Source organism: Aphis gossypii, chromosome 3 (assembly GCF_020184175.1).
Source record: "Aphis gossypii isolate Hap1 chromosome 3, ASM2018417v2, whole genome shotgun sequence".
In the NCBI taxonomy this organism is placed as follows: Eukaryota; Metazoa; Arthropoda; class Insecta; order Hemiptera; family Aphididae; genus Aphis; species Aphis gossypii.
The window spans coordinates 39,374,034-39,396,612 of record NC_065532.1 but is presented as its reverse complement, the minus strand read 5'-3'; the positions used below and the strand labels follow the sequence as shown (position 1 = coordinate 39,396,612).

General features: G+C 29.2%; 1 protein-coding gene and 1 long non-coding RNA gene across 15 annotated transcripts in view; one reads left to right on the top strand and one right to left on the bottom strand.

Annotated features, from left to right (window-relative positions):
* The first annotated feature begins 952 nt into the window (after positions 1-952).
* LOC126551312 (uncharacterized) lies at positions 953-7,352 on the top strand. Of its 2 annotated transcripts, XR_007605192.1 has the most exons (5): positions 953-1,181; positions 3,956-4,199; positions 4,351-4,434; positions 6,000-6,081; positions 7,072-7,352. It is a non-coding gene; the product is annotated as an uncharacterized LOC126551312 (long non-coding RNA). The 2 variants fall into 2 exon arrangements; XR_007605191.1 differs by lacking the exon at positions 953-1,181 and having other exon boundaries at positions 3,783-4,199.
* LOC114121477 (prestin) overlaps positions 7,222-22,579 on the bottom strand; it is a 61,864-nt gene continuing 46,506 nt past the window's right edge. For 10 of the 13 annotated variants that reach the window (XM_027983848.2, XM_027983850.2, XM_050204329.1 and 7 more), the window contains 2 exons: positions 16,153-17,131; positions 7,222-11,667 (listed from right to left, as the gene is read on the bottom strand). In XM_027983848.2, the coding sequence (XP_027839649.2) occupies positions 10,633-11,667; positions 16,153-17,131 (2,014 nt within the window). In that variant the 3' untranslated portion in view covers positions 7,222-10,632. Of the gene's footprint in view, positions 11,668-16,152; positions 17,132-18,472; positions 18,790-21,772; positions 22,035-22,229; positions 22,251-22,579 lie in introns of those variants that run through there. The other 3 variants (XM_050204334.1, XM_027983846.2, XM_027983852.2) reach the window with 3 other exon arrangements.

Here is a 22,579-nt window from a genome sequence, read left to right as displayed (position 1 = left end):
CTTACTTAACTTTACACGAACACTCAATCGCAAGACGTCTATCAATGTCAATAGGTACCATCTAAATAATAACATAGAAATAAAATGTTACCTACCATGCTATCTACTAAATTTAATATAATACATAAGTTATAGGTATTGTATTTTATCAAATTTGGTACAGTCATCTTATCGCTTAATTATTGTCTAAAATTGATATTTTGCAATTAAAGTTACAGTAGTATCAATTGGAAGAAAGGGTGCATAAAGCTTTCAAAAAGATTTAATTGTTTTCATGATAACTCCGGAAAACAAAATAAAGTAATAACCTTCTGAAATATAATCACTGACTCGTAACTAATGAATCGCCTTGTGTTAACCAATATTTTACCGCATTATATTATTTGAATTTTGAAAACAAAAAAGTGTTCGACAACCGTAAAGTTTTCTAAGTTGTACCTTCAGAGTTCAAACTATAATTTCTAGTTTCTATATCCACTTTAAATAAATCATCATTGTCTTTTAATGTTAACTTAAACAGCAAAGTTTACCATAAAGACATTAATTATATAATTAACACAGTGTTGTGTACAATATAAAACACACAATTTATAACAAGAAAATCTTGTAATAAATAAATTATACACCTTACTTTACATATTATAATAAAATATTAAAATTATATCATTCTTTTTTTCAAGAATATTTAAATATGAAATAGGCTAATTTTATATTACAATATATCACAATATAAGTATCTATAGTCTGTAGAATATTGTTAACGAATTGTAATAAATTTAAATAAGATGAAAATTACACCGCAATCGACATTTGTATGTAGATTGAAAACTTTATCTTATAAAACAAAAGATAACGAAATAAAGTATACGAATATTTCTTAAAAAGTCACTAGTGTATGTGTTAAATTTGAATTCAATGATAAATCAATGCATACCTACGAAGAACGATTCTATGGCCTGTCAGCCTATATTACAAAGAATATTATTTGTTATTTTATGATATATTATTATATTAATATTGCTATTATAGTAATTTTATTTTGCTGTATTAGTAATAATATAGGACGAACTATTTTTTAGCTGAAAACATTGTACTCATTATATTATTTTTATTTTCAATAGCTTCCAGTATCTACATTAGTACAGCTCAGCGATTTCAACTTTGCAATGTATAAATAAAAGGTAATAAAATAAAAATAATAGTTATAAAAAATATCATTTATTATATTATTAATAATTATATTCGTATGAATATTTATATTATACATCATCATTATATTTTGAGTCAAAATAGACTTAACGTATAGAATGGTGTGAATATAGATTCGTAGTAAATAATATAAGCAGTAGCTTAAACTCAATCTATGTTTTTTGAAAATGTTATATTGGGTATATAAAATAAAATGAAAAACATAAAAATCTCGTGAATCAAATTATTGAATTAAAACAAAATAACTATATATAAGAATCGTTATCTTTGTTTAAATTTAAAATATCTATAAATAAAATATATATGTTTATATATTTCTGTAATTTTTAGATTTTTTGGTTTATAGTCATACTTATTTATTTTGAAATTATAACAACAACAAATATTTTATTGAAATCAATCTGGTTTAATCCATAAAAATTACTATTTTTCCCAATTATTTGGAAAATTATAGAGAATTTTTTACTTTTTAATTTCAAAATACGAACTAGATCCAATTTTCTATTATTAATTATCCCCGCAGTTAAAAAAGCTTTTGAATGTTTAAAAAAGTAAATAAAGACACAAAAAACTACTCACACACATTCTTTATAATGTCAATGAATTCATCGATCCGCTCAAAATCTAAAATATATCTTTAAATTTTTCATTTTGAATGATACAGCTCTAATAAAATATAAATTGTACAACAGATGTTTGTACAGATATTTGAATTTTACATATTATAATACAATAATTTGCATTCATTGAGTATATAAAAAAAAACCGAAAACATTATTTTTAATTAACTCATAAACACATATTATACAAGGGTTATTTATATTAATTGTATTTTTATTTAATAATAATAATTACACTGAAATATAAATTTCCTATATCCAAATTAATAATACAGTAATATCTATGTTATGTAAATTGTATACATTATAAAGTTAAATATAGTTTAATATAAGATACGGTATACTTAGGTAATTTACCAAAATATAACATTAAATATTAACATAATATTATACGAGGCTGACTTCGATATAATTACGTAAGAAATGTAATAACGTAAGTATACTAATTGTATGTAAATAAACGGATTCAAGTAGAATTTAATATTTATTATTACTTTGATCTATACAGGGTCATTCACTTAAAAATTCTCATCCATTTTACTCTTTAATAACTAATTTATTCATATTTATTATTCGGTTTTTTTTTAGTTATTATCAAACATCATATTATGAAATACTTAGGTACTTGTCTACTAATTGTTAAGTCATTTAAGTAATAATAGTGATACAAACTTCTTTACAAATTTTTATTTTTAAAATAAGTTCCTTCCACTGAATATGATAGTTTTTCTAAAACTGTTGATGCATTTAAATCAAAAAAACGACCGTGTCTCTGAATTATTTAACTTATTAAGTACTAAATCTTATTAATTATAGTTTTGTATCAATTATAAAATACTCGGACAATTTTTAAAACTATAAAAGACTAATAAATTAATACTTATTATAGTTAATTATAACCATTTTTAAATGATCAGAGCCCCCATATATTTCTATTAACTTTTATAATTAATACCTACATAAAAAGTTTTATTTTATTTAATAATTTTGTAACTAAACTCGTTTAAATTTCGATTTAAATATATTATATGCATTAACGCCTTAAAAAAAAATTTATGTTTAAAATTAACAGGAAAAAAGGGTAGATCTAATTTCTAATAAAGAACTTGTAACGCTACAGGCACTCCTTTAATAGCAAAAAAAAAAAATTCATTGTTTAATAATTTTAAATTCAATTCAATGGGATGATAAATGTAATTAAAAATAACACATTTTATTATTATTATTATTATTATTATTAAATATAAAATCCATAAAATTTGTAAGATTGTTTCAACTTTTTTATACTTAGTATTTGTATGTAAAATACAATTTTAGAAAATTATCACTGTACTACAGATTCAATACATTATTAAAATGTATAATATTTTGTTAATTTAAAATAAAATATACTCAAATCGAAGTTTCATACATCTTAAAAATAATTAAAAATTGTCACAATTATTATCACACTGTATAGAGTAAATTTATTTATATATGTTTAAATTAAAATTACTTATATTTTCATTAAAATATACCCGCTATTTGAGTAGCTAAGATATATTTTAATTTTCAAGTAAGAGGCGGGTTCTCATGATATGGTAAGTGGTCCGATGATCGTATGTGCAATCTAACTCAGTGTAAACGTAAAATTAGGTAATTGGTACAATCGATTAAATGCAGTTATTAAATTCTATTATGTTTTTTTTTTTTTTTTTAAACGTCGGTAGAAATAACAAAAAAAAACTAATTCAGTTTTAAATTATTATTGTGCGTAATATCAAGTGTATATGATATAATATGTATGTATATAATATATACTTAAATATTATACATAATATATTATGATGATCAAATAATAATTATGTAATATTAAATTCATGTAATAATAATATGTTATATGATATAAAACTTCATACACAAATGTAGCTCAGTACAAAGTATAGCCGTAGTTTTACCGATATAATATGCCGATCGTTATTCAAAAACAAAATATATAATTGTAATAAACAGTCTTACACTGTAATCGGAAATATTTTTAACAAATGATGTCCCGCCGTTAACAGAATTCTGTAAAAGAATAAATAGAACCGACCATTGTCTGTAAAAGGAACATTATTGATTAGAAACTCTACTGATTCGAATAGATTACATAATGCTGTTGTATTTACTGGAGCGATTGTATTTGAGCGGTGGTATGGTGCTTGGTGCTTAAAGTTGGCCATAGAGAATTAAAAATCGATAACGAATACAGCAAGCGCTTGAAAACAGGATGTTTTAATAATTTACCATCGAAAAAATATAAATCGTTTGAATAAATATTAAAATGCATTAATGACTTGAACTCGATCGTGAAAACATAATATATCTCCAGTTTTAAGAACAACATGGGTAAATATCAAATTTACAGATTTATTTCTCAGTGTATGTTAACGAAATTATCCATCGATTTTAAATGATTCGTTAAAGTGAGAATATACTTATTAAATATGTATTCATGTTTTTAAGCATTAATCAAGCAATATTTTTTTTTTTTTTTTAGACAATTAAAACATAATAATAATCAACAAGCTGTGTCAAACATGGATCTAGGACTTTTTGCATAATGCTATTACGGAGATAAAAGGTAAACTATAGTTAAATAATTATCATTCTCTATCAACAATATATTTTTTTGAATATATATTTAAGACTGATTTTAAGTTAATTATGCAACGAAACTGTTTACAAATCATCTTTACAGTAAATCGGTAATCGGTATTAGCATATAAGTTAATAACTTCTACTATATTGCTATAATATGTATTGTTATTGGCAAAAAAAAAATAAAAAAATACTTTCGTATAATAATATAAATAAAATACAACATGATTAACTATCTGTTATCCTTGGAAAAAATGCTGCGATATATCCGTTTCCTTCGCTCGGAATCGTTTTTTCGTAGACAATAATTTGTTATTGAATTCAAAAACAGCACTTCCATTACAATAACAAGGTTCACTCGATACAGTCAATATCTACAAAAATAATTCTTTGCGTTTTGTCACTAATTGTTTAAAATGTATATTTATTTTTGATTCATTAATTTAGGTATTATATTATCCAATTATGGTTTTCGAATAAAATTTGATTCCTTGAATAATTAATTGTAGGTTGATTAGTTCGAGGATTTATTCCTGTAAACTCGCCACAATTACGGTAAATATTTGACCTACTAACATCTTCTGGTTACGTAGTAAGTAGTAACCTACAAATATGGTGAATACATTATGTGGTATTGAGACCCATTTAAATTGTTCAAATCAACATGCCTTTCAGTATTTTAATAATTAAAAGTAGGTACATCTCCTATAAGCAATAATTTTTCTAGATGACTTTCGATTTATAATATAATATCTTATAGTATATTATATATCTCAGAACTTACTGTAATCTTTATTTTTAAATTTATGAAAATACCCGCACACTAGATTAATTAATTACCAATGATTCTAGCAATATTTACTCTTGAACTATTAATATTCTAGACTACAACTTATATTCGATTTCCAATCGAAAGTATAAAATATTAGTGCTATTTGAATCTTTTAAAAATCTTCTGGCTTCTATAATTCTACAAAAAAAAAAAATTATCCATAAAGTCTACGGATAGTCTATGTCTCTATGAATTAAAAATTATAATATTTTAACACGATTTGATTACAATTGTATTATTTTTTAATAAATATAGCTACATAAGTGTAGCTTAGTATAAAGTTGCACTATATATTTTTGTAAAGATTAGTATTTAAAAACATTGCCACTTATATAACTAGGCCATTTACCTATACACATTATAAACTCGCCTATACCTTAAGTTTATCTCAATATTAGGTTAATTATCATATTTATATGTTTTATTGTTATATATTATTTAATAGGTATGATATATTGCATTAGAGTATCCTATGCCTATAATTATACATAATATATTCTTACAAAACATACGATAAATATACTATATATATATATTTGATTTTTAAAATATGTTACAAGTACTTTTTTTAAGATATGTTATTAAAATAATGTATTAATTTACGTCAGGAATTAACTGATACTGCAGTTTACTACTTTTACCTACTACTACAACCACTACTATAACTACTATTACTATTACTTTTACTAACACTATTGCTACTATTACTGTTCTAGGTACTATATATTTGAACCAACTACTATTTACTACTTCTACAATATCTCAACCACTTCATCGACAAATTAAATTAATAATCAAGTAAGTTCAACTTCAATAACTCGATTTTTTATTTAATACTTATGAATCTATGATTCAAACACATTACAGGTTGATTTAGATATAATATTTTTTTTTGACATTCACTAAAATAACATTATTTTACGTCATAACATTACCACATACATATTAAACTATATTTTGCACAACGTAAAAAGTTGTATAGTATATTTTATATTATGATGCACATATATATTGTGTACACAAAACACATGTAATGTCCGTCGCTTGGCGTAATATATTTATAGACTTTGGGGGACCTTCTAGGATTTGTTGAGATAATTTGACCTTAGAGTGTTTTACGTTGCGCTGGCTTACTTATAATAAGTTTTCATGTGAAACAATGCCAATATATAGCCATTTTTAAATTATGTCTAAAAACATTTATCATTTGAAACGTAACTATAATATTTTTACCCCTTGAAAATAGATAGATCATAATAACTCAATAGAAATGAAAGTGAAATCAAACTTTTATTTTATTATATTTTAATATATAAATCATTTTGAAATTTGAATGGATTTAGGCTATATTTCAGCGAATTCTTTTCAAACGTGTTTTATCGTAGGTATGACTATGAATATATTTTATAATTATATACCTATGACCTATCATTATAATGATATATTATGATTTATAGATATAATGATGATGATACCTGAATCATTTAACATCATAACTCTAAACTTATAAGATTAAGTTTTTTTAAACGACATATTTTTTCCATTAACACATAAATAGTAACCCAAAAGTATACCTCAAACTTTAAGTTTTTATATTATTGATGCAGCTTTTACTTTTTCACGACTACACGTTATTCTTACAGTTAGGTACTACAATAAAACGAAGACAAACTTTATAGGTATGTCAATCATATAAATTAAACTATCCAATACTTACTTTCAATTTAATATTTAACTTAGACTCGTGCAGTGTTATATCTAGTACCTAATACAGCAATTTTATTTTAGGTATAAAAAATTACTGCAAACTCTGATGCAATCACTATGTCAATGATAAACGATTTATTATTGTGCGGTAGAAATTATAATATTACTCAAAATTGTATAAAGCGATTCGTCGAGTAGATATGTATAAAAGGTAAGTACATAAACAACAAATTAAAAATAGGTATTTTATTTCTCAAGATAAATAATATATTATACATAGGTATTACATATGTAGGTATTTATAATTATAATAATTGGTAGCAAAAAAAAAAAAAAAAATGTAAAAACTTTTTTTTTTTTTTTTAATATAATAATATATATTTAATGATAAGTACACGCTATTGAATTTAATAACATAGTATAAAATATATTTGGTAGTAAAACATTTAAACAATAATTTTGATCTAGAGACTAGGACGAAATACTATTAACACAGACTTATTGCGCGTATGTTGTTGTCAATATATAGAGATACGCGGACGTTTAATGTAAAAAACAAACACGTTATAACATCGAACATCAATTTACAATATACTAAACTAATTACACAATAATGCATCGTGTACCTAATCACATATACGCTGGTAAATCGTTTTGGTGGTAACTTTGGTCGGTTTAACGAAAAAAAAAACAATATATGCATATTAAAACTATACTTCATAATAATATTATGATTTTCAACAATATATTATATTGCCGGACAAAAAACATTTACTCACCGACAGGATACGTTATTATTATAATTAAAAACAATTTTTCAAAATAAAAACGTTAAATATGTACAGTATCATAATAGTAACATATACTTTCGGTATACGCGTAAACTGCCTTAATTGTCCAAATCTTTATATTAACACAGCACACGTGCACAACTATGCAACCAACCCTGTTGGAACGGACCGTAACATAATACGTATAATGTAAAAATATTTATAATTTCATAATATACCTACGTAATAATATTTGTATTGTAAAATAATATAACATTTATAAAATACACGATAAAAATAACGATAAATACTAAATCACAATGGAATGATTAGAAAACCAACAAAGTATAAAAGTATAATACATAGTAAATTATAAGTATATAATATACAACGTAATAATTAATTGCCATTTAAATTAATATAACCACTAACGGAAAAAATTTAATCCATCAACTTATTATCTGAAAAAAAAATTGGTAACCGCATATACAATATCAATAACTATACCAATAATATAACACGAGTATAGTTAAACAATGCCCCCCACCTGTGTCTAAACTTTGTAATGTATCGAGAATAAAAAATAAATACATTACAATAATATCGATTAGATGTAAATAAATAAACATATATATTGAGAAAATGTGAGTACTTTCACGAAATTACAACAAAAATTATTTTGTTTTCATTATGTATAAAAATAACAATTTTATTAAATAATATAATATTATATTCTTTACATAAAATATAAAAATATTTTTATGCACGTTAAATACTATTTAAGAACATTTTAATATTTTACTAATAATAATATGTTCATTAAAAATAATATAAGTAGATTTGTATAACATTTATATACCTATATTATATTATATCACATTAGAATTAAATTCGATTAATAACTATATAATATTTTCTCACGAAAAAGTTAATATAATATATTTTACTATCACCAATACTCCGTGGTATTGAATGTATGGAGATATAATATGATGAGGGTGTAGATTTCAATGTATTATTTTTAATTGTTTTAAATTATTGTTCGAAGAACACACTGAATTTTGATTTGATTTTGATTATTTCTAAAAAGGTGTCAAGATCGGCTGTACAGAGATGGTGTTAAAAAATCAACTGCGCCATACAAAACACAAACCCGCGGCTTTTATGTTCCAATCCATTCCCAATTAAATGTTTCGCGACACGCGATGACGATACTTCACTGAGAGTGAGTAATGGTAAGCTATCATCGTTTATCAGGATTAAATCAACACATTTATTACAAATATACCAAAGTGTTACACGTGCAGCAGGTAGACAACTGAAGTATGCACTATACGTCACGCTGGGGTACAGCCCGCGGTTTATTGTCGAGGAGATGATTAGTGGTTTTTACGAATGTTTCACAATGCCTACATAAACAAAAATCCCATAGAACAGGTAACCAACACGAAATACTAATATAATTATATCTAATAATTAACAATTTAATAAATTATCGATTAATTAACCAACTGGGTCGTGATTGGCCACCTAGACTTGAGCGAAATCAATAAAAAAAAAAATATGTTTACGTAAACATGAAAAACATACGTTACGTAATATAAAATATCTAAGATTAAAAAAAAAAATTGATATCATTTGACGATGGTAATTAATATCAATTGTTATGACTGTTGTTGTATTGTTTCATAATGCCTCGCTATTAATTTTTTAGGTACTATAAAAAAGTTATAATATCACGAAAACAACGCCATAGAGACTAAAACTTTGATAGTATTTTGCGGTAAATAAGTTTATCTAGGAACAAATTCAAGACGGCTCTAAACACTGGTGGTCGTATAAAACTATACTGGGCAGGATGGTACAGAAGACCGTATTCTTTTAACACCGAAACAAATAAAATTACGGGCATTTTTAAACAAGAAAATCAAATCAAATCTTGAAATCAACTATATATAGGTATATGTATTATGTATATTATATTATATTTAGGTACTATAGTGATTAAGGTGGGGTATTGAAATGTTGACTAAAAAATCTATATGGTTGGGTCGGGTCACGCCATAACCAAGACGATAACAATAATAATATTATGTCTGACCGACCAAACCGATAGTTATTGCGATAAATTTGAATCACAAATCGGACGTCAAACGGATCGTTAATCGACGATCATAACAGTATATACAAATGCTTAATTTTTCTGGAGATCACTGTTTGTACACGGACCGAATCGATAGTACAATATTGTTATATTTTAATTTAAATAATGAGTATTATTCAACATACGATAATTAAATCACCGAACACGTAAACTTTGTATTTTGGTCGATTTATTAATTTAAAATGACATTTTAAAGGTGTTCTATTTACGTGGGTACGTATAATATACCTAATATTAAACTTCGCTCGTCTATACCATTTTAGGAACTACTGCGCTTATCCGACATTTTGTCCGGCCGGTTTGGTGAAACGGGCGACGGGGGAGGTGCGAAAGAGGAATATTATAAAACTGCACTCGAGAGTCCGGACCGAATATCTAATGCACACCTAAATCTAAGATATATAGCGTGATGTTTTTGTATGATTTTGTATTATTAATAAAAAAACAGGCGTGGTTTGTCCTACTGCGTTCGGACGCGGTTTTGAGATATATTTCATTCGAGCGCCTAACGGATCGATTGAAAATAAGTTTTTGGGTTTTTATAGTTTGGTTTTTTTTTTTTTTTTTACCATCGGCTATTACGACAGAGGCCGACGGACTTAAACCCGCGCGCGTACGACGTTTTCGAAAAAATATTATTACACAGTAATATACACGTAGACACAGACCGGAGTGGGAAACGGTTTTAGCGAGCTCGGACGGCGGTCATCACGCTCTCAGCTCTTCCAAGTTGTTGTAGAACTCGACGGCGTCGTGTACGGTCGGGAAGAACAGGACGGTGCCCAGTTGCCGGGCCCTCATGCAGTCGTACACGTTGCCCGACACGGCGGCCACGTACACGAGCAGGCCGGCCTCGTTGAGCTGGTCGACCAGACGGGCGAACATGGTCAGCCCGGAACTGTCCACGTAGTGCATGCCGGACAGGTCGAACACGACGCACTGGGCCCGGACCACGGTCTCCTTGCCGCTGTTTATCGATATGGTGATCGGGGCCAGCTGCCCGTCGTACCGGCTGACCGCGGCGTGCACCTTGTCCCGGAACGAGTTGCGGTTGGTCACGTTCAGACTGCCGGAGTAGTGGACGATCCGGACGCGGGGCACCTCGACCGCCCGCCGGTACCTGTCCATGTCTACGTACAGGTCGGTGTCCGGGACGCGGCCCAACACCACCACGCCGGTGCCGATCCCTCGGCTGAACACGAAGAACAGCGACACGAGCACGCCGGCCAACAGCCCCACGTCGATCTCGACCAGCACCACCGTGCAGTAAGTGGCGATCCAGATGGCCGCGTCCGCCTTGGACGTCCGCCACACGCGCACCACGTCGGTGACTTGCAGCAGTATGTCCTTGAGCGCGACGATGGTGATGCTGGCCAACACGCACCTGGGCAGCGGCTGGAACAGGTGGCCGATCCACAGGACGACGGCCACCAGGAGGCCGGCCGACACGATGCTGGCCATCTGGGTGCGGCCGCCGACCGTCTGCTGGGTGGCGCTGCGCGACAGCGACGCGGCGAACGGCAGGCACGAGAAGAACGAACCGAACACGTTGCCCACGCCCTGGGCCAGTAGCTCTTGGTTGGTGTCGATCGAGTACTTGAGCTTCTCCGAGAACAACAGCGCCATGGACATGGTGATCGAGTACGCGACGATAGCGATTATCACGCTCTCGGTGATCACGCTCATCAGTAAGTTCACCGGCGGCGGTTTGAAGTCGGGCAATCCGCTCTCGATTTCGCCAATCTGCAAAGATAACGAAAAACAAAAAAATGATTAATAATAATAATTAATATAAGACTGTCGACAATCATCGATAGGTTAGTCTGTGCCTCGTCGAGAGTTCGGGTTTAGTAGTTTTAAAGGTACCCGCGTAAAAGGGCCAGTGATAGGAGCTGGTAGTCGCATATATAGCGTTGGACAAATGTAAAAAATGTGGAGTGGTCGGGCACTTGTGAGGAAAGCGTTGCGCACTAAGTGAATACCGTGGTACATAATTGACATAAAAGTAAATTAGCATATATTATAAGTAAAGTAAGTTCAATTCTATAAGATATTAATCCGTTCGGTAATAAAATTACCATATCGGCACTATAAGGATGAGTCCCCGAGGCCTCGTGAATAAAAGAGCCAATGACTGACGCACCGACGAAAGAATGAGTGTTGAGGAGAAGGGAAAATTACAGTGCGTTAGTACTATATATAGATACAGAAAAAAAAAATTATATTCTAACCTATATAGGAGAATCACGTTCAATACGAGCACTCTACTAGTGCACTATACCATAAACATACATAATACCTACAACGACTACGATTTATAATCAACGCGCCTATTATTCAAAATTCTAATCGAATTTGGTGGGTTTAAACTTACATTCCTAAAACACTTAATACCGTCTTATAATACGCAGCGATGATTGTTGGCTATTGTTTTGTACAGAATAAAGTAGATATTGTATGTGCACGAAACTATGAAATAATGGTAGTCAATTGAATTATAATTAATTATTATCAATAAATCAATATTTTCAACAGATTAAACAATAATAACTCTATCATCTAGAAGTATATAGTAATAATAATAAAAATATTGTTAAATAATAATATAATTTTATGAAATTAACAATGGTGTAGGTTAAATTATTGCCTATTGGTACCTAACCTTTAATCAAGGCAACAATAAAATCGCGAGGTACGAGTCGGTTCAATAGAAATAAAGCTTATTCGTATAACATCGAAACCTAGTATACTTGAATTATAAGATTAATATATACAACACTTAAACTTAAAATATACAGAAATATTGACAATACCTACTACGGATATAGCATTAAATAATTTATGCGAACTCGATTAAGTCGATTTAACAAAGATGTATTCAGTTATATGGCTGCATATCTAGTTGCCCGTTTTATACAATTCGTTTCGATTTTAAACTCTTAAAGACTTATACATTTATCTCATAACAGTTTCATTATCGAAATCAGACCTTTCCCGTCACAACTTCATGACGTAAAAAAAAAAAAAAACCTATAAAAAAACTAATCTCCCGGGCTAGCATATAAACGTAAGACTAGATATGCGTAACTAATTCAAAGTTATATGCAGCATTACAGCACAAGGTCAAATTATTATGTTGTATCATAACAATTGATACTTAAACGTTAAGACAAACTGTCAATTAATTTAATAATGATGACATTTCCTAAAAAGTAAAAATAATGAAATGTAGTACTTTTTAGCGAATAAATTACTATTTATTTAAAATAGAATATTTATTAAATTATTAATTTCAAAAACTCACTTTCATTCTATTAAAATTAAAATTAATAGCATAACAATAAATATAAAAATTGAATACCTAATGTAAATTTGTATACCTATTGAAGTATTTATTTTGTTATAATAACTAATAATATTATTATAATGAAGTGTGGTTTTTGTCTGAGTGTATAATAATTGATAAATACGAAAAACTAAAACAAAATTTTACTGTGTTAATAATAATATTAATACACAGGTAACACAGCAAACCTCACTGATTGTTTTGCAATATTGACAATAGAGTATAAACTTAAACCACTTGGAGATAAAAAGAAGAAAAAAAAACATGACAACAAACCATATTGAACATATTTACACAATTAATAATAATAATATAATAATAATAATAATAATCCTGAGAGGACATTTATAAGTAGGTACTTAAAATACCGATATCTAGTGTCGTAGTTCTAGACTACGAATAAGTAATGCACCTAACCACTAAAGCGGGTACACTAATCCATTTTCCCTGTTCCGTTCGTCTGATATATCTGTACCGAGTGATCAATTTAACGTAGAATACTCATTATATTTAAAATATTGTTAATGTTTTTTGAAAATATTTTTTGCATAATTTTATGCAGTTGAAAAACAACTATTTATTAATTAATTTTTCTAAAAAGTATATTATTATTATTATTTTGTATACTATAATTTTTTTTATTTTCTAATTAAAATATACATTTTTAATTCTCAATTTTAAAGCAGAATATTTATTTATTTTATAATATGTAGAACATTAAATTTCGAACGAGTTGTTATTATTTGTATTATAAATAATTTAAGTTTAGAAGATTTTGTGAAGTGGTATACAGATGAGTTATCCCGCATAACACATAGTTCTACTCCAACTAGACTTAAAACATATAATATATATAACTAATAAGCTATACCTAATTATCCAAATTATAGTTTTTAAAGACCAAGAAACTTGAAAATTATAACGATAAAAAATATTAAAAACTATTTATTTTTTCAAAAATATTGTTTTGTAACGACTTTAAACTATATTATGTAAAAGATACAAGATATTATACATAATATAAAGATTAAAGATATTAGGTATATTATATTATATTTTGATTTGATTTTATTTTTATATTATATATATTTTTGAGGTATATTATGTTAAAATTTTTAATAATTTCTGCAGTAATGAATATCTAACGTTAAATTAATCACCCTATACATACAATTTACCAAAAACAAATATGAATACCTACAGATGATTGTTATGGCCGCCAATCATATAATTATGACCCGGAGCAAACATCTCATGAATCACGTCGATCGCGCATGTCATTATATATACAGTGGTGGCCCCTCAGCAATCAAAGATAACACAACATGTTGATACTCATCAGAAAAATTAATAATTAAAATTGAGTAATTCATATATAGTTATAATAAATATTTAGTAAGTACACACACTCACAGAGAAAAGTTTTATATAACATCATGTCTGAGAAAATCAGTTGACATAATATATGAATATGTGATATAAATAAGTTAAGATAATACTTTTAATAAATCACAAAATAAATATATTATATCACTTTAACTTTTTTAAATGTATTACTTGTAAAATAAAACGAGTAAATCACCACACAAGTATAAGAGATGCTTTTACGTATTTTTTGTTGTATAACGATGGACGGTGGTGTGAAAAGGAAGCTTTCACGGTTCTATGGAATAACAATATTTAGAGGTGGTGGTCTACATCAAACATGCTTAGTATTTGCTTCATGATAAAAAAAATGGTTACGACGTCACACGTATAGAGAGTGTTTGTTCAATTCGAAACAAACTAAAATTTATAAAATATATGACACATAATATATAATATAATTATGTGTGTGACACTGAAAGCGTGGTCATATATATATATATATATAATATTTACTCGGAGGGGGTTGAGTCCCTCCCCACATCAACTAGAGTTTAAATGCAAGCTAAAAAAGTGTTTTTATCAACGAATTACGCAATCGTGTATTTTCTATTCCTGTCATGTTTCTTATTATTAAATTATCTATATCGTCCATGTTCCTACGCATAGTGCATTGGCATGTTGCCACGTCAGAATCAAATAAACGTGTGCTGTTATCTATCGTTTTGCTCGCCATACGTTGTAAGACAGTAGAATATAATTATTATTAAATTTAAACGCTATAGTGGCAAAATCGACACTTATAGTGCGGTTTGATTCAAACCGTAAAAAACCGCCAAGGTTAACACGATTGTTTTGAAAACCAAATAAATTTGAACAAAAATTTAAATCATAATACTTAACACGTTAACGAAAAATATGCGCGCAATGTCTCAAATACGTAACACAGTCAAAAAATGTCAAACTATCAATCTCTCATTAGATAATCATCCTTCTGTATTCTAACAGTACAAAGTTTGGTATTTGTCGCTACTGAACTCAAAATTCTGTGTTAGACGCGGACTCGTGAGTTTAACGCGTGTTTTAAATACTATTATTGTTTTATTCGCCGAATTTATAGTTAAACTATTGATTTCGAAACTCGAGTTTAAAACAGTGGATGTATACCGTTCAATGTAAATCCGATTAAAAAATAAACTTCTAAAGTGTGCAGTTATTAGAAAACCGAGTCGAGAAATCCGAGTAGAATAAAACAAATAACGAAGGTCACTTAAGATACCTACTGTAGTGTCTAGTAATTTTTGTTTTTATGAGTTTTTTAAGTTAAAACAATATGTACGTTTAAAATTTAAATATATAATACACGTCCTGCCTAATATTTGATCGTTATATTTATATCGATATCCTCGACACCAAATCTCGGCGTCTTCTTATATCGGGCTAAATAAGTCCGGTACCGATTATATTACGTGCCTAACCCCTAACGCGAAGCATAACAAAGTATATATTACACTCACCAGTTTGATTTGATAGTCTTCCGAGATCGTGGTGAACTGAAAGAGCGCAGTGCCGATGACGATGGTGATGAGCTCGATGGGCACGGGCATGAACAGCTTCTTGTTGATGTAGGCTTTCAGGTGCAAGTTGTAGGACAACAGCAGGACGGTGGTGACGACGGACACGGTGATGGTGGCGAAGTTGACGTCCCGGATGCGATTGACGATGTCGTAGTAGGTGAGCACGATCTGGAACAGCCCGTTGTGGTTCTCGATCTTGACGCCCAGCAACTCCTTCATCTGGGACGTGACCACGTGGACGGCCGCGCCGGCCGTGAACCCGCTGACCAGCGTCTCGGACAGTATCGTGCACACGACGCCCAGCCGGAACACGTACATGAGTATCTGTATGAGGCCGACCATCAGGGTGACGGCCGTGGCCACCTCGATGGCCGTGTACACGCCGGCCGCGTCGTGCGGCTGCAGCGACACCGCCGGGTCGATCATCGCGCCGGCCGTGGGATCCGCGTCCGGGTTGCCGTTGATGTAGTTGGCGTTGTTGGCGTTGGCGTACGTGTTCACCACTTTGCCGGTCATCAGGCAGACCACCGAAAACGATCCCATCGAAACGTGCCTGGACGTGCCCAGCAGGCTGTAAACGATCACCGGCATGATGGCCATGTACAGGCCGACGGTCGGGTCCACGTTGCCGAGCATGGCGTACGCCATGCCCTGCGGTATGTTCAGCACGGCCACCGTGAACCCGGCCACGAAGTCCTTGAAGAAATCCTCGGACCAGTTGTAGTTGGTGAACAGCCAGTCGATTGCCGGCATCACGGTTTTAGCGTCCGACCACTTCAGCTTGGACACTTTTTTCCGCTTGCCGGTCGCCTCCAGGTCCACGATCGGGCTGCCGTCGTCCAGGTCGTCCAGCTGGTATACCGGCCGCTTCACGTTGATCACCACTGACCCGCTCATCTTGCCCATGACTCGGCTGTAGCTACGCGATCGCATCACACAAACGGTTTGAATTAATAATCGATTTTATGACATTATACTATTATTATTATTATTATTAGAGGAAAAAGTCGTCATTTTTTTATTTACGACTTTATAATTAAAATATTAGCCCCCGCGATCAGAGGGTCGCCCCCTTTGCATCTTGAAATAATTTGATATCTGTTTCATTCAAAATAAAATATGATGTGGAAGATAAAATATATTAATGTACAAAACTTTTTTAAATAATAAAGACTTTTAAGTATTTAATTAATAATAATTACTGTTTATTTTTTCGTTGTCCTGACTATTATATTATGTAGAAGATAAAATACGTATATAAAAGTCGTTTATATAATAGAAAGAGAAAAATTTAAGAGATCAATTAGTGTTGGGTGCCATACAAACAGGCACTCAGAACTCTCAGCATCATATACTACAATGTAAAACCGTCTGAGATTCGGAAATTTAAAAAAATTAGTTGACAACAACCGCATAAGTACTGTAAATTACTTTAATTGTCGAGCACGACATTAAAGTTTGAAACCAATTAGTAGATTTTCACTTTTCAGTCAACAGCTTTTAATCTAACGTATCTAATCTATTTATGATGCAAATAATACGATCGTTTGCAAATAAACGCTATTGGTATATTTGTGCTCGATTCGTTTATTAAACACATGCGTAATAAGAATAAAAGTACGTAGGTAAGTCTAACAACAACTTGACGACTATACAGACAGGTCCCGGTGTAAGATAAAAAAACATTGAAATACGTACATTGTAATAATCACTTCATGGTGGAGTAACTTTTGTAAGCTTAAATTAAGGAAAAATGATAGCAATAAAAAACTATACAATAAATTGATTTATAGTTAGATACTTAGATCCCTGCTTTGGTTGCATCTACTACATCCCATATTCTATATTATAATGGAATTATGAAATTAAGATATTCAAATTATACACCGATTTGTATTAATAAAAATATATTTTATTAAGTAACAGATCTTATAATATAATTATAATAAGCGTAATCTATACTATAAAAGCAAGTCCCGATTTTTTGTCACGCATACAAATTCATACCGTTTAACGTATAGTCGCCAAATTTTTTACTGTTTGTGTCTATAAAAACACTATTTGGAGTAAAAACGAAATATATCTACGTGTTCTTACATAGAAACAGTATATATGTATCTTTATTTCATTTAGGTATTTTGAAAACGGAACATAATAAGTTACAAAAAATAAGTTTTGTATCTCTCATGTAAATTTTAATTTCGACGTAAGTATATGTATTGTATATCAAAATATATTAAAATAATTATTTAAAGCGTACCTATAGTTAAGCAATCGCCCACGACCCACCTCAGAATGTGTATAATGTATATAGAACGATGAATCAATTATTATTGTCGACGTACATGAGATGCGACAACGGCTCGGTGCTTTGAACGGTCCTGAGGGGTTTGAAGTATAGATCACTGGGTTCTAACTACGACTGACGAACTTAATCTTGAGACTCGAATAGTTGAGATAGGTTAAAAGACATCTAACAATAATAATAACCAATAGAAAAGTAGTATAGTAAGTATAGCGCGCTGATTGGCTGTATGAAGCGAAGACCCACAATATGCCCTGCCCAATGTTTTATTATCATTATTATTGTTATTCATTTTACGAATTTATAATAGGTATTATTATATAATATATTTCCCGGGCGTAAAAATAATGATGTTATTGTGAGAAAAAAATTTTTTTTATCATCTATATTTATGAGAATTTTTTAACACCTTAAACTATTATTGTTTTGCATAGGTATAAGGCATATATGTACACTTCATAGCATTTTATGATCGAAATAACTATAAGACAAAGAAACAGCCCCTACAATCTGAAAACAACTATCAGCGGGCAAAGCGCGCGAGTAACAGTTACTATCTATTATACAATATGTTCAACAAATGTTCAGTGATAGTATATTTTACTAGTTCATATTATAACCAAATGAATCAATCTTAACACGTCAATAACAAATTTTAAAAATCTAATATTATATAATCGTTTTATACACAGAAATATTATAATTTATATTCAAATAAATGTTCTATGTTGTTATTAAAATAATACTATCGTAACGAATAAAATTAATACTTTCTTATCGATGGAATTGTAATTTCCTGTAACCTATATCAAAAGTACAAACGTACATTATCCGCAAACCCGCTATACTTTTAGTAAGAATATTTGTGTTGAATTTAAACTAGGTCAAAGTAGGTTAAAGTTTTCGGTGTAGCATATCAGATGGATAATATTATTCTCTATATTGACATCGACAAAACAAAATATCGATTTGTATACACTCAATCCCTTTTTGTGCACTGCAGTAACTACACTAAAACTACACTCCTAAAGATTTAACATGGTACCTAAATCAATTTTGCTTTTAATCTTTAAAACTCAACAGTTCTTGCGCATAAGTGTATCTACACACTAGTTCATTGCCACAGCGTAAACAATAATTTAAAACAGCTTTCGAAACATTTCCCTTCTTATTTTGTACACTATAATATAAATATCCATATACTTTTAGTGTATTTAATATATCCATATGATAAATCTAGATCATAGATATATCAGTTATTTATAAATATACGTAAAAGTTTATCGTTGACGATGCGCATATAGTGAAATAGTATTCAGTAAATAATCTGCAAAACGTGTATCGAATACAAAGAAATATTGCGAAAAACATAAACGGCCGACACGAAAAATAATAATAATGTTGTTTTTATCATAACACGCAAATAATAATATAATAACTGATTTTATCATTGTACTTTTTTCTTATTAAATTAAAAAATATAATTAAGAATTGTATATTTTATTTATTGATCAACTACCACCGACGAACCTTCACCGATATTCACACACCTTTCAGACGCTTCGACTGAAAACTTAAGGTCATTATAATAACATATAACAATACGATAGGATACAAAATCATAAATGTATTAAGAAAACCTATGCCAATTATTAATTATTTTGATATTGATTGTAAGAAACTTTCACTTTTTGTTTGACAAAAACTAAAAACATTTTATCTTTTCCCTAGTACTGTAAACACGCACACATAATGATAGTAATACTTTATTTTAATATTCAGAAGCCATCTATAAAATATTATAATTATTGTGTCATCGGTACTTTAAAATATTCTTAAATTAATGACGCAATAATTTTCATATATTCTCGAGCACTTTTCATCGAGGGTCGATTTAACTAAACTGTTATGAACGTATAGTAAATTTCAAGTACTAAAGGGATTAAAAAGTACACGATTCCTGGTCATAGAATTTGGTTATGTGATATGTTAAAGGGTTGGAAAAGAAGACAATGCATTTTCTTTTAACTCGATAGCCATAGAAAATATAACCCAAGCTCGAGGATTTGATGTATTTATAATTTATACATTATTAATTTGAATATAGAAAATGAGAGAAATTTAATTCAATAAAATCTATTTTACGATGTCTAGAATTAAAATTTTGAAATGTATATTTATTTATTTATTTTTTGCATATTTTAATATTATTTTCTATAAAAATATATAAGCAGTAAAGACATTTTGATTTTAATTTCATATTTAAGGTACTAAGAAGATTTAAATAAAAAAAATAAAAATACATAAATGCATTTAGCAAATTGGGAAATATCTATGTTTACTAAAATAGTAAAAACACTTACGTGTCATGGTACAAAATATGTTATCATAAACTGAAATAAACAAAATTAAACAAAAAAAAAAAATACTATTAACTATAGGTAACAACAGTAAATTATTATATATATATAATGTACTTAACTGGGAATAAAAATGCTTAGATAGATAGTGTAAAAACATAGGTATTGTTTACATTTTAAAAATGTACGCTTAAAGTTTATAATTGTATCGTTGATTTATAAGTATACCAACTTTACTAGTAAAATTAATATATTAGGTAGGTATATACTATTACCTAGGTTAAAATCAGCTGTTAACTAAAAAAATGCAAAAACCTAATTTTTTAATGTTCATTTGTACGTCACTGCTCTTATTTTTGGATGACTATAGCATTCATCAAACTAAAATTTATTTGTGTTAATCGTGGTTATAATCCAGTATCAAATATCAATATATCTAATCAATATAATTGATATTTATGCTAAAACTAATCGTGCAACTTCACGTATGATATCAGTAATAAAATATTCTGATTGAAAACCAACTCAACTATTTAATAATTTAATATTATATTAGATAATAGTGAAAAAAAACATAGTGGTGAACTGATCTGGAATAACGTTTCCGATAATTAAAAATATCTGTGAAGAAATCAAATCTATGCATAGAAACACTAATGGCGGAAAAAAACTCACAACCGTGACCGCAACTATAAAATAATTGGGCGTAATAATTATGAATCCTATCAAAAAAATATTTTTCAACGTACAATTCCTCTTCATAAATAAATTATAATAAGTCATATTTTATATTTTATAATCGTCATCGCTCAAAATTACGTTTAAATTAAAAGAGTATTCAAAACTGTAAAGCTCCATTAAACTATAGTAGTATAAAAAAAATGTATAAACATACCCAAAACAACTCAAACAATCATATTTATTGGTTGTTGAAATAACTTGTGTTGTGTGTAGAATTAAAAAAGCGTATATCATTAACATAAAACAACCTGTTAAATTTTATGTCTAAAAATCATAAACCGCAACGACGATTTTCAAGACAAACTCGATATTGACGAAAAAAGTTTTCATTTTAATGAATCACATCTCTGCAACGAATGAAATGAAAAGACAAACGTCTTTCATTAGACGACCGATAAGAATGCAACGAAGGACCGCGAGGAATTGATGAAATGTAATAGAAAATAATAATTAAAATATATATCGTGATTTATGTGGAACATAAAAAAAATTGGGTACAAACTACAGCAAAATAATCATGATTAAATAAGATTGATCGATCTAAAATACCTTGTTATCAGTCTTATATTATAGTATAACGCAATTACAAATAAAATAAAGTGATTACTTACATAATATAAAACGTTCGTTCGACAATTATTGTAGGTACTAAAATATAGTCAAAAATTAACTAACACTAAAAAAATATACACACGAAAACTTCAAAAACCATACATAATTACTGAATTACAACATTTTGATATTTATTATTCGTGTAAACAAGTGTTCGAAAATGCAAACTCATAATATATAATTTTTCATTGAGCATATGTGTATGTAGTTCACACGCGATAAAGCGATGAATTATATTTGTAGACGACAACAATAAGCGGAACAATATAAATTCGATACGTTAATATAATAATATGTTAATGTTATTGCAGTACGAAATATACAGGATTATATTATCAGCTTGAAAAGT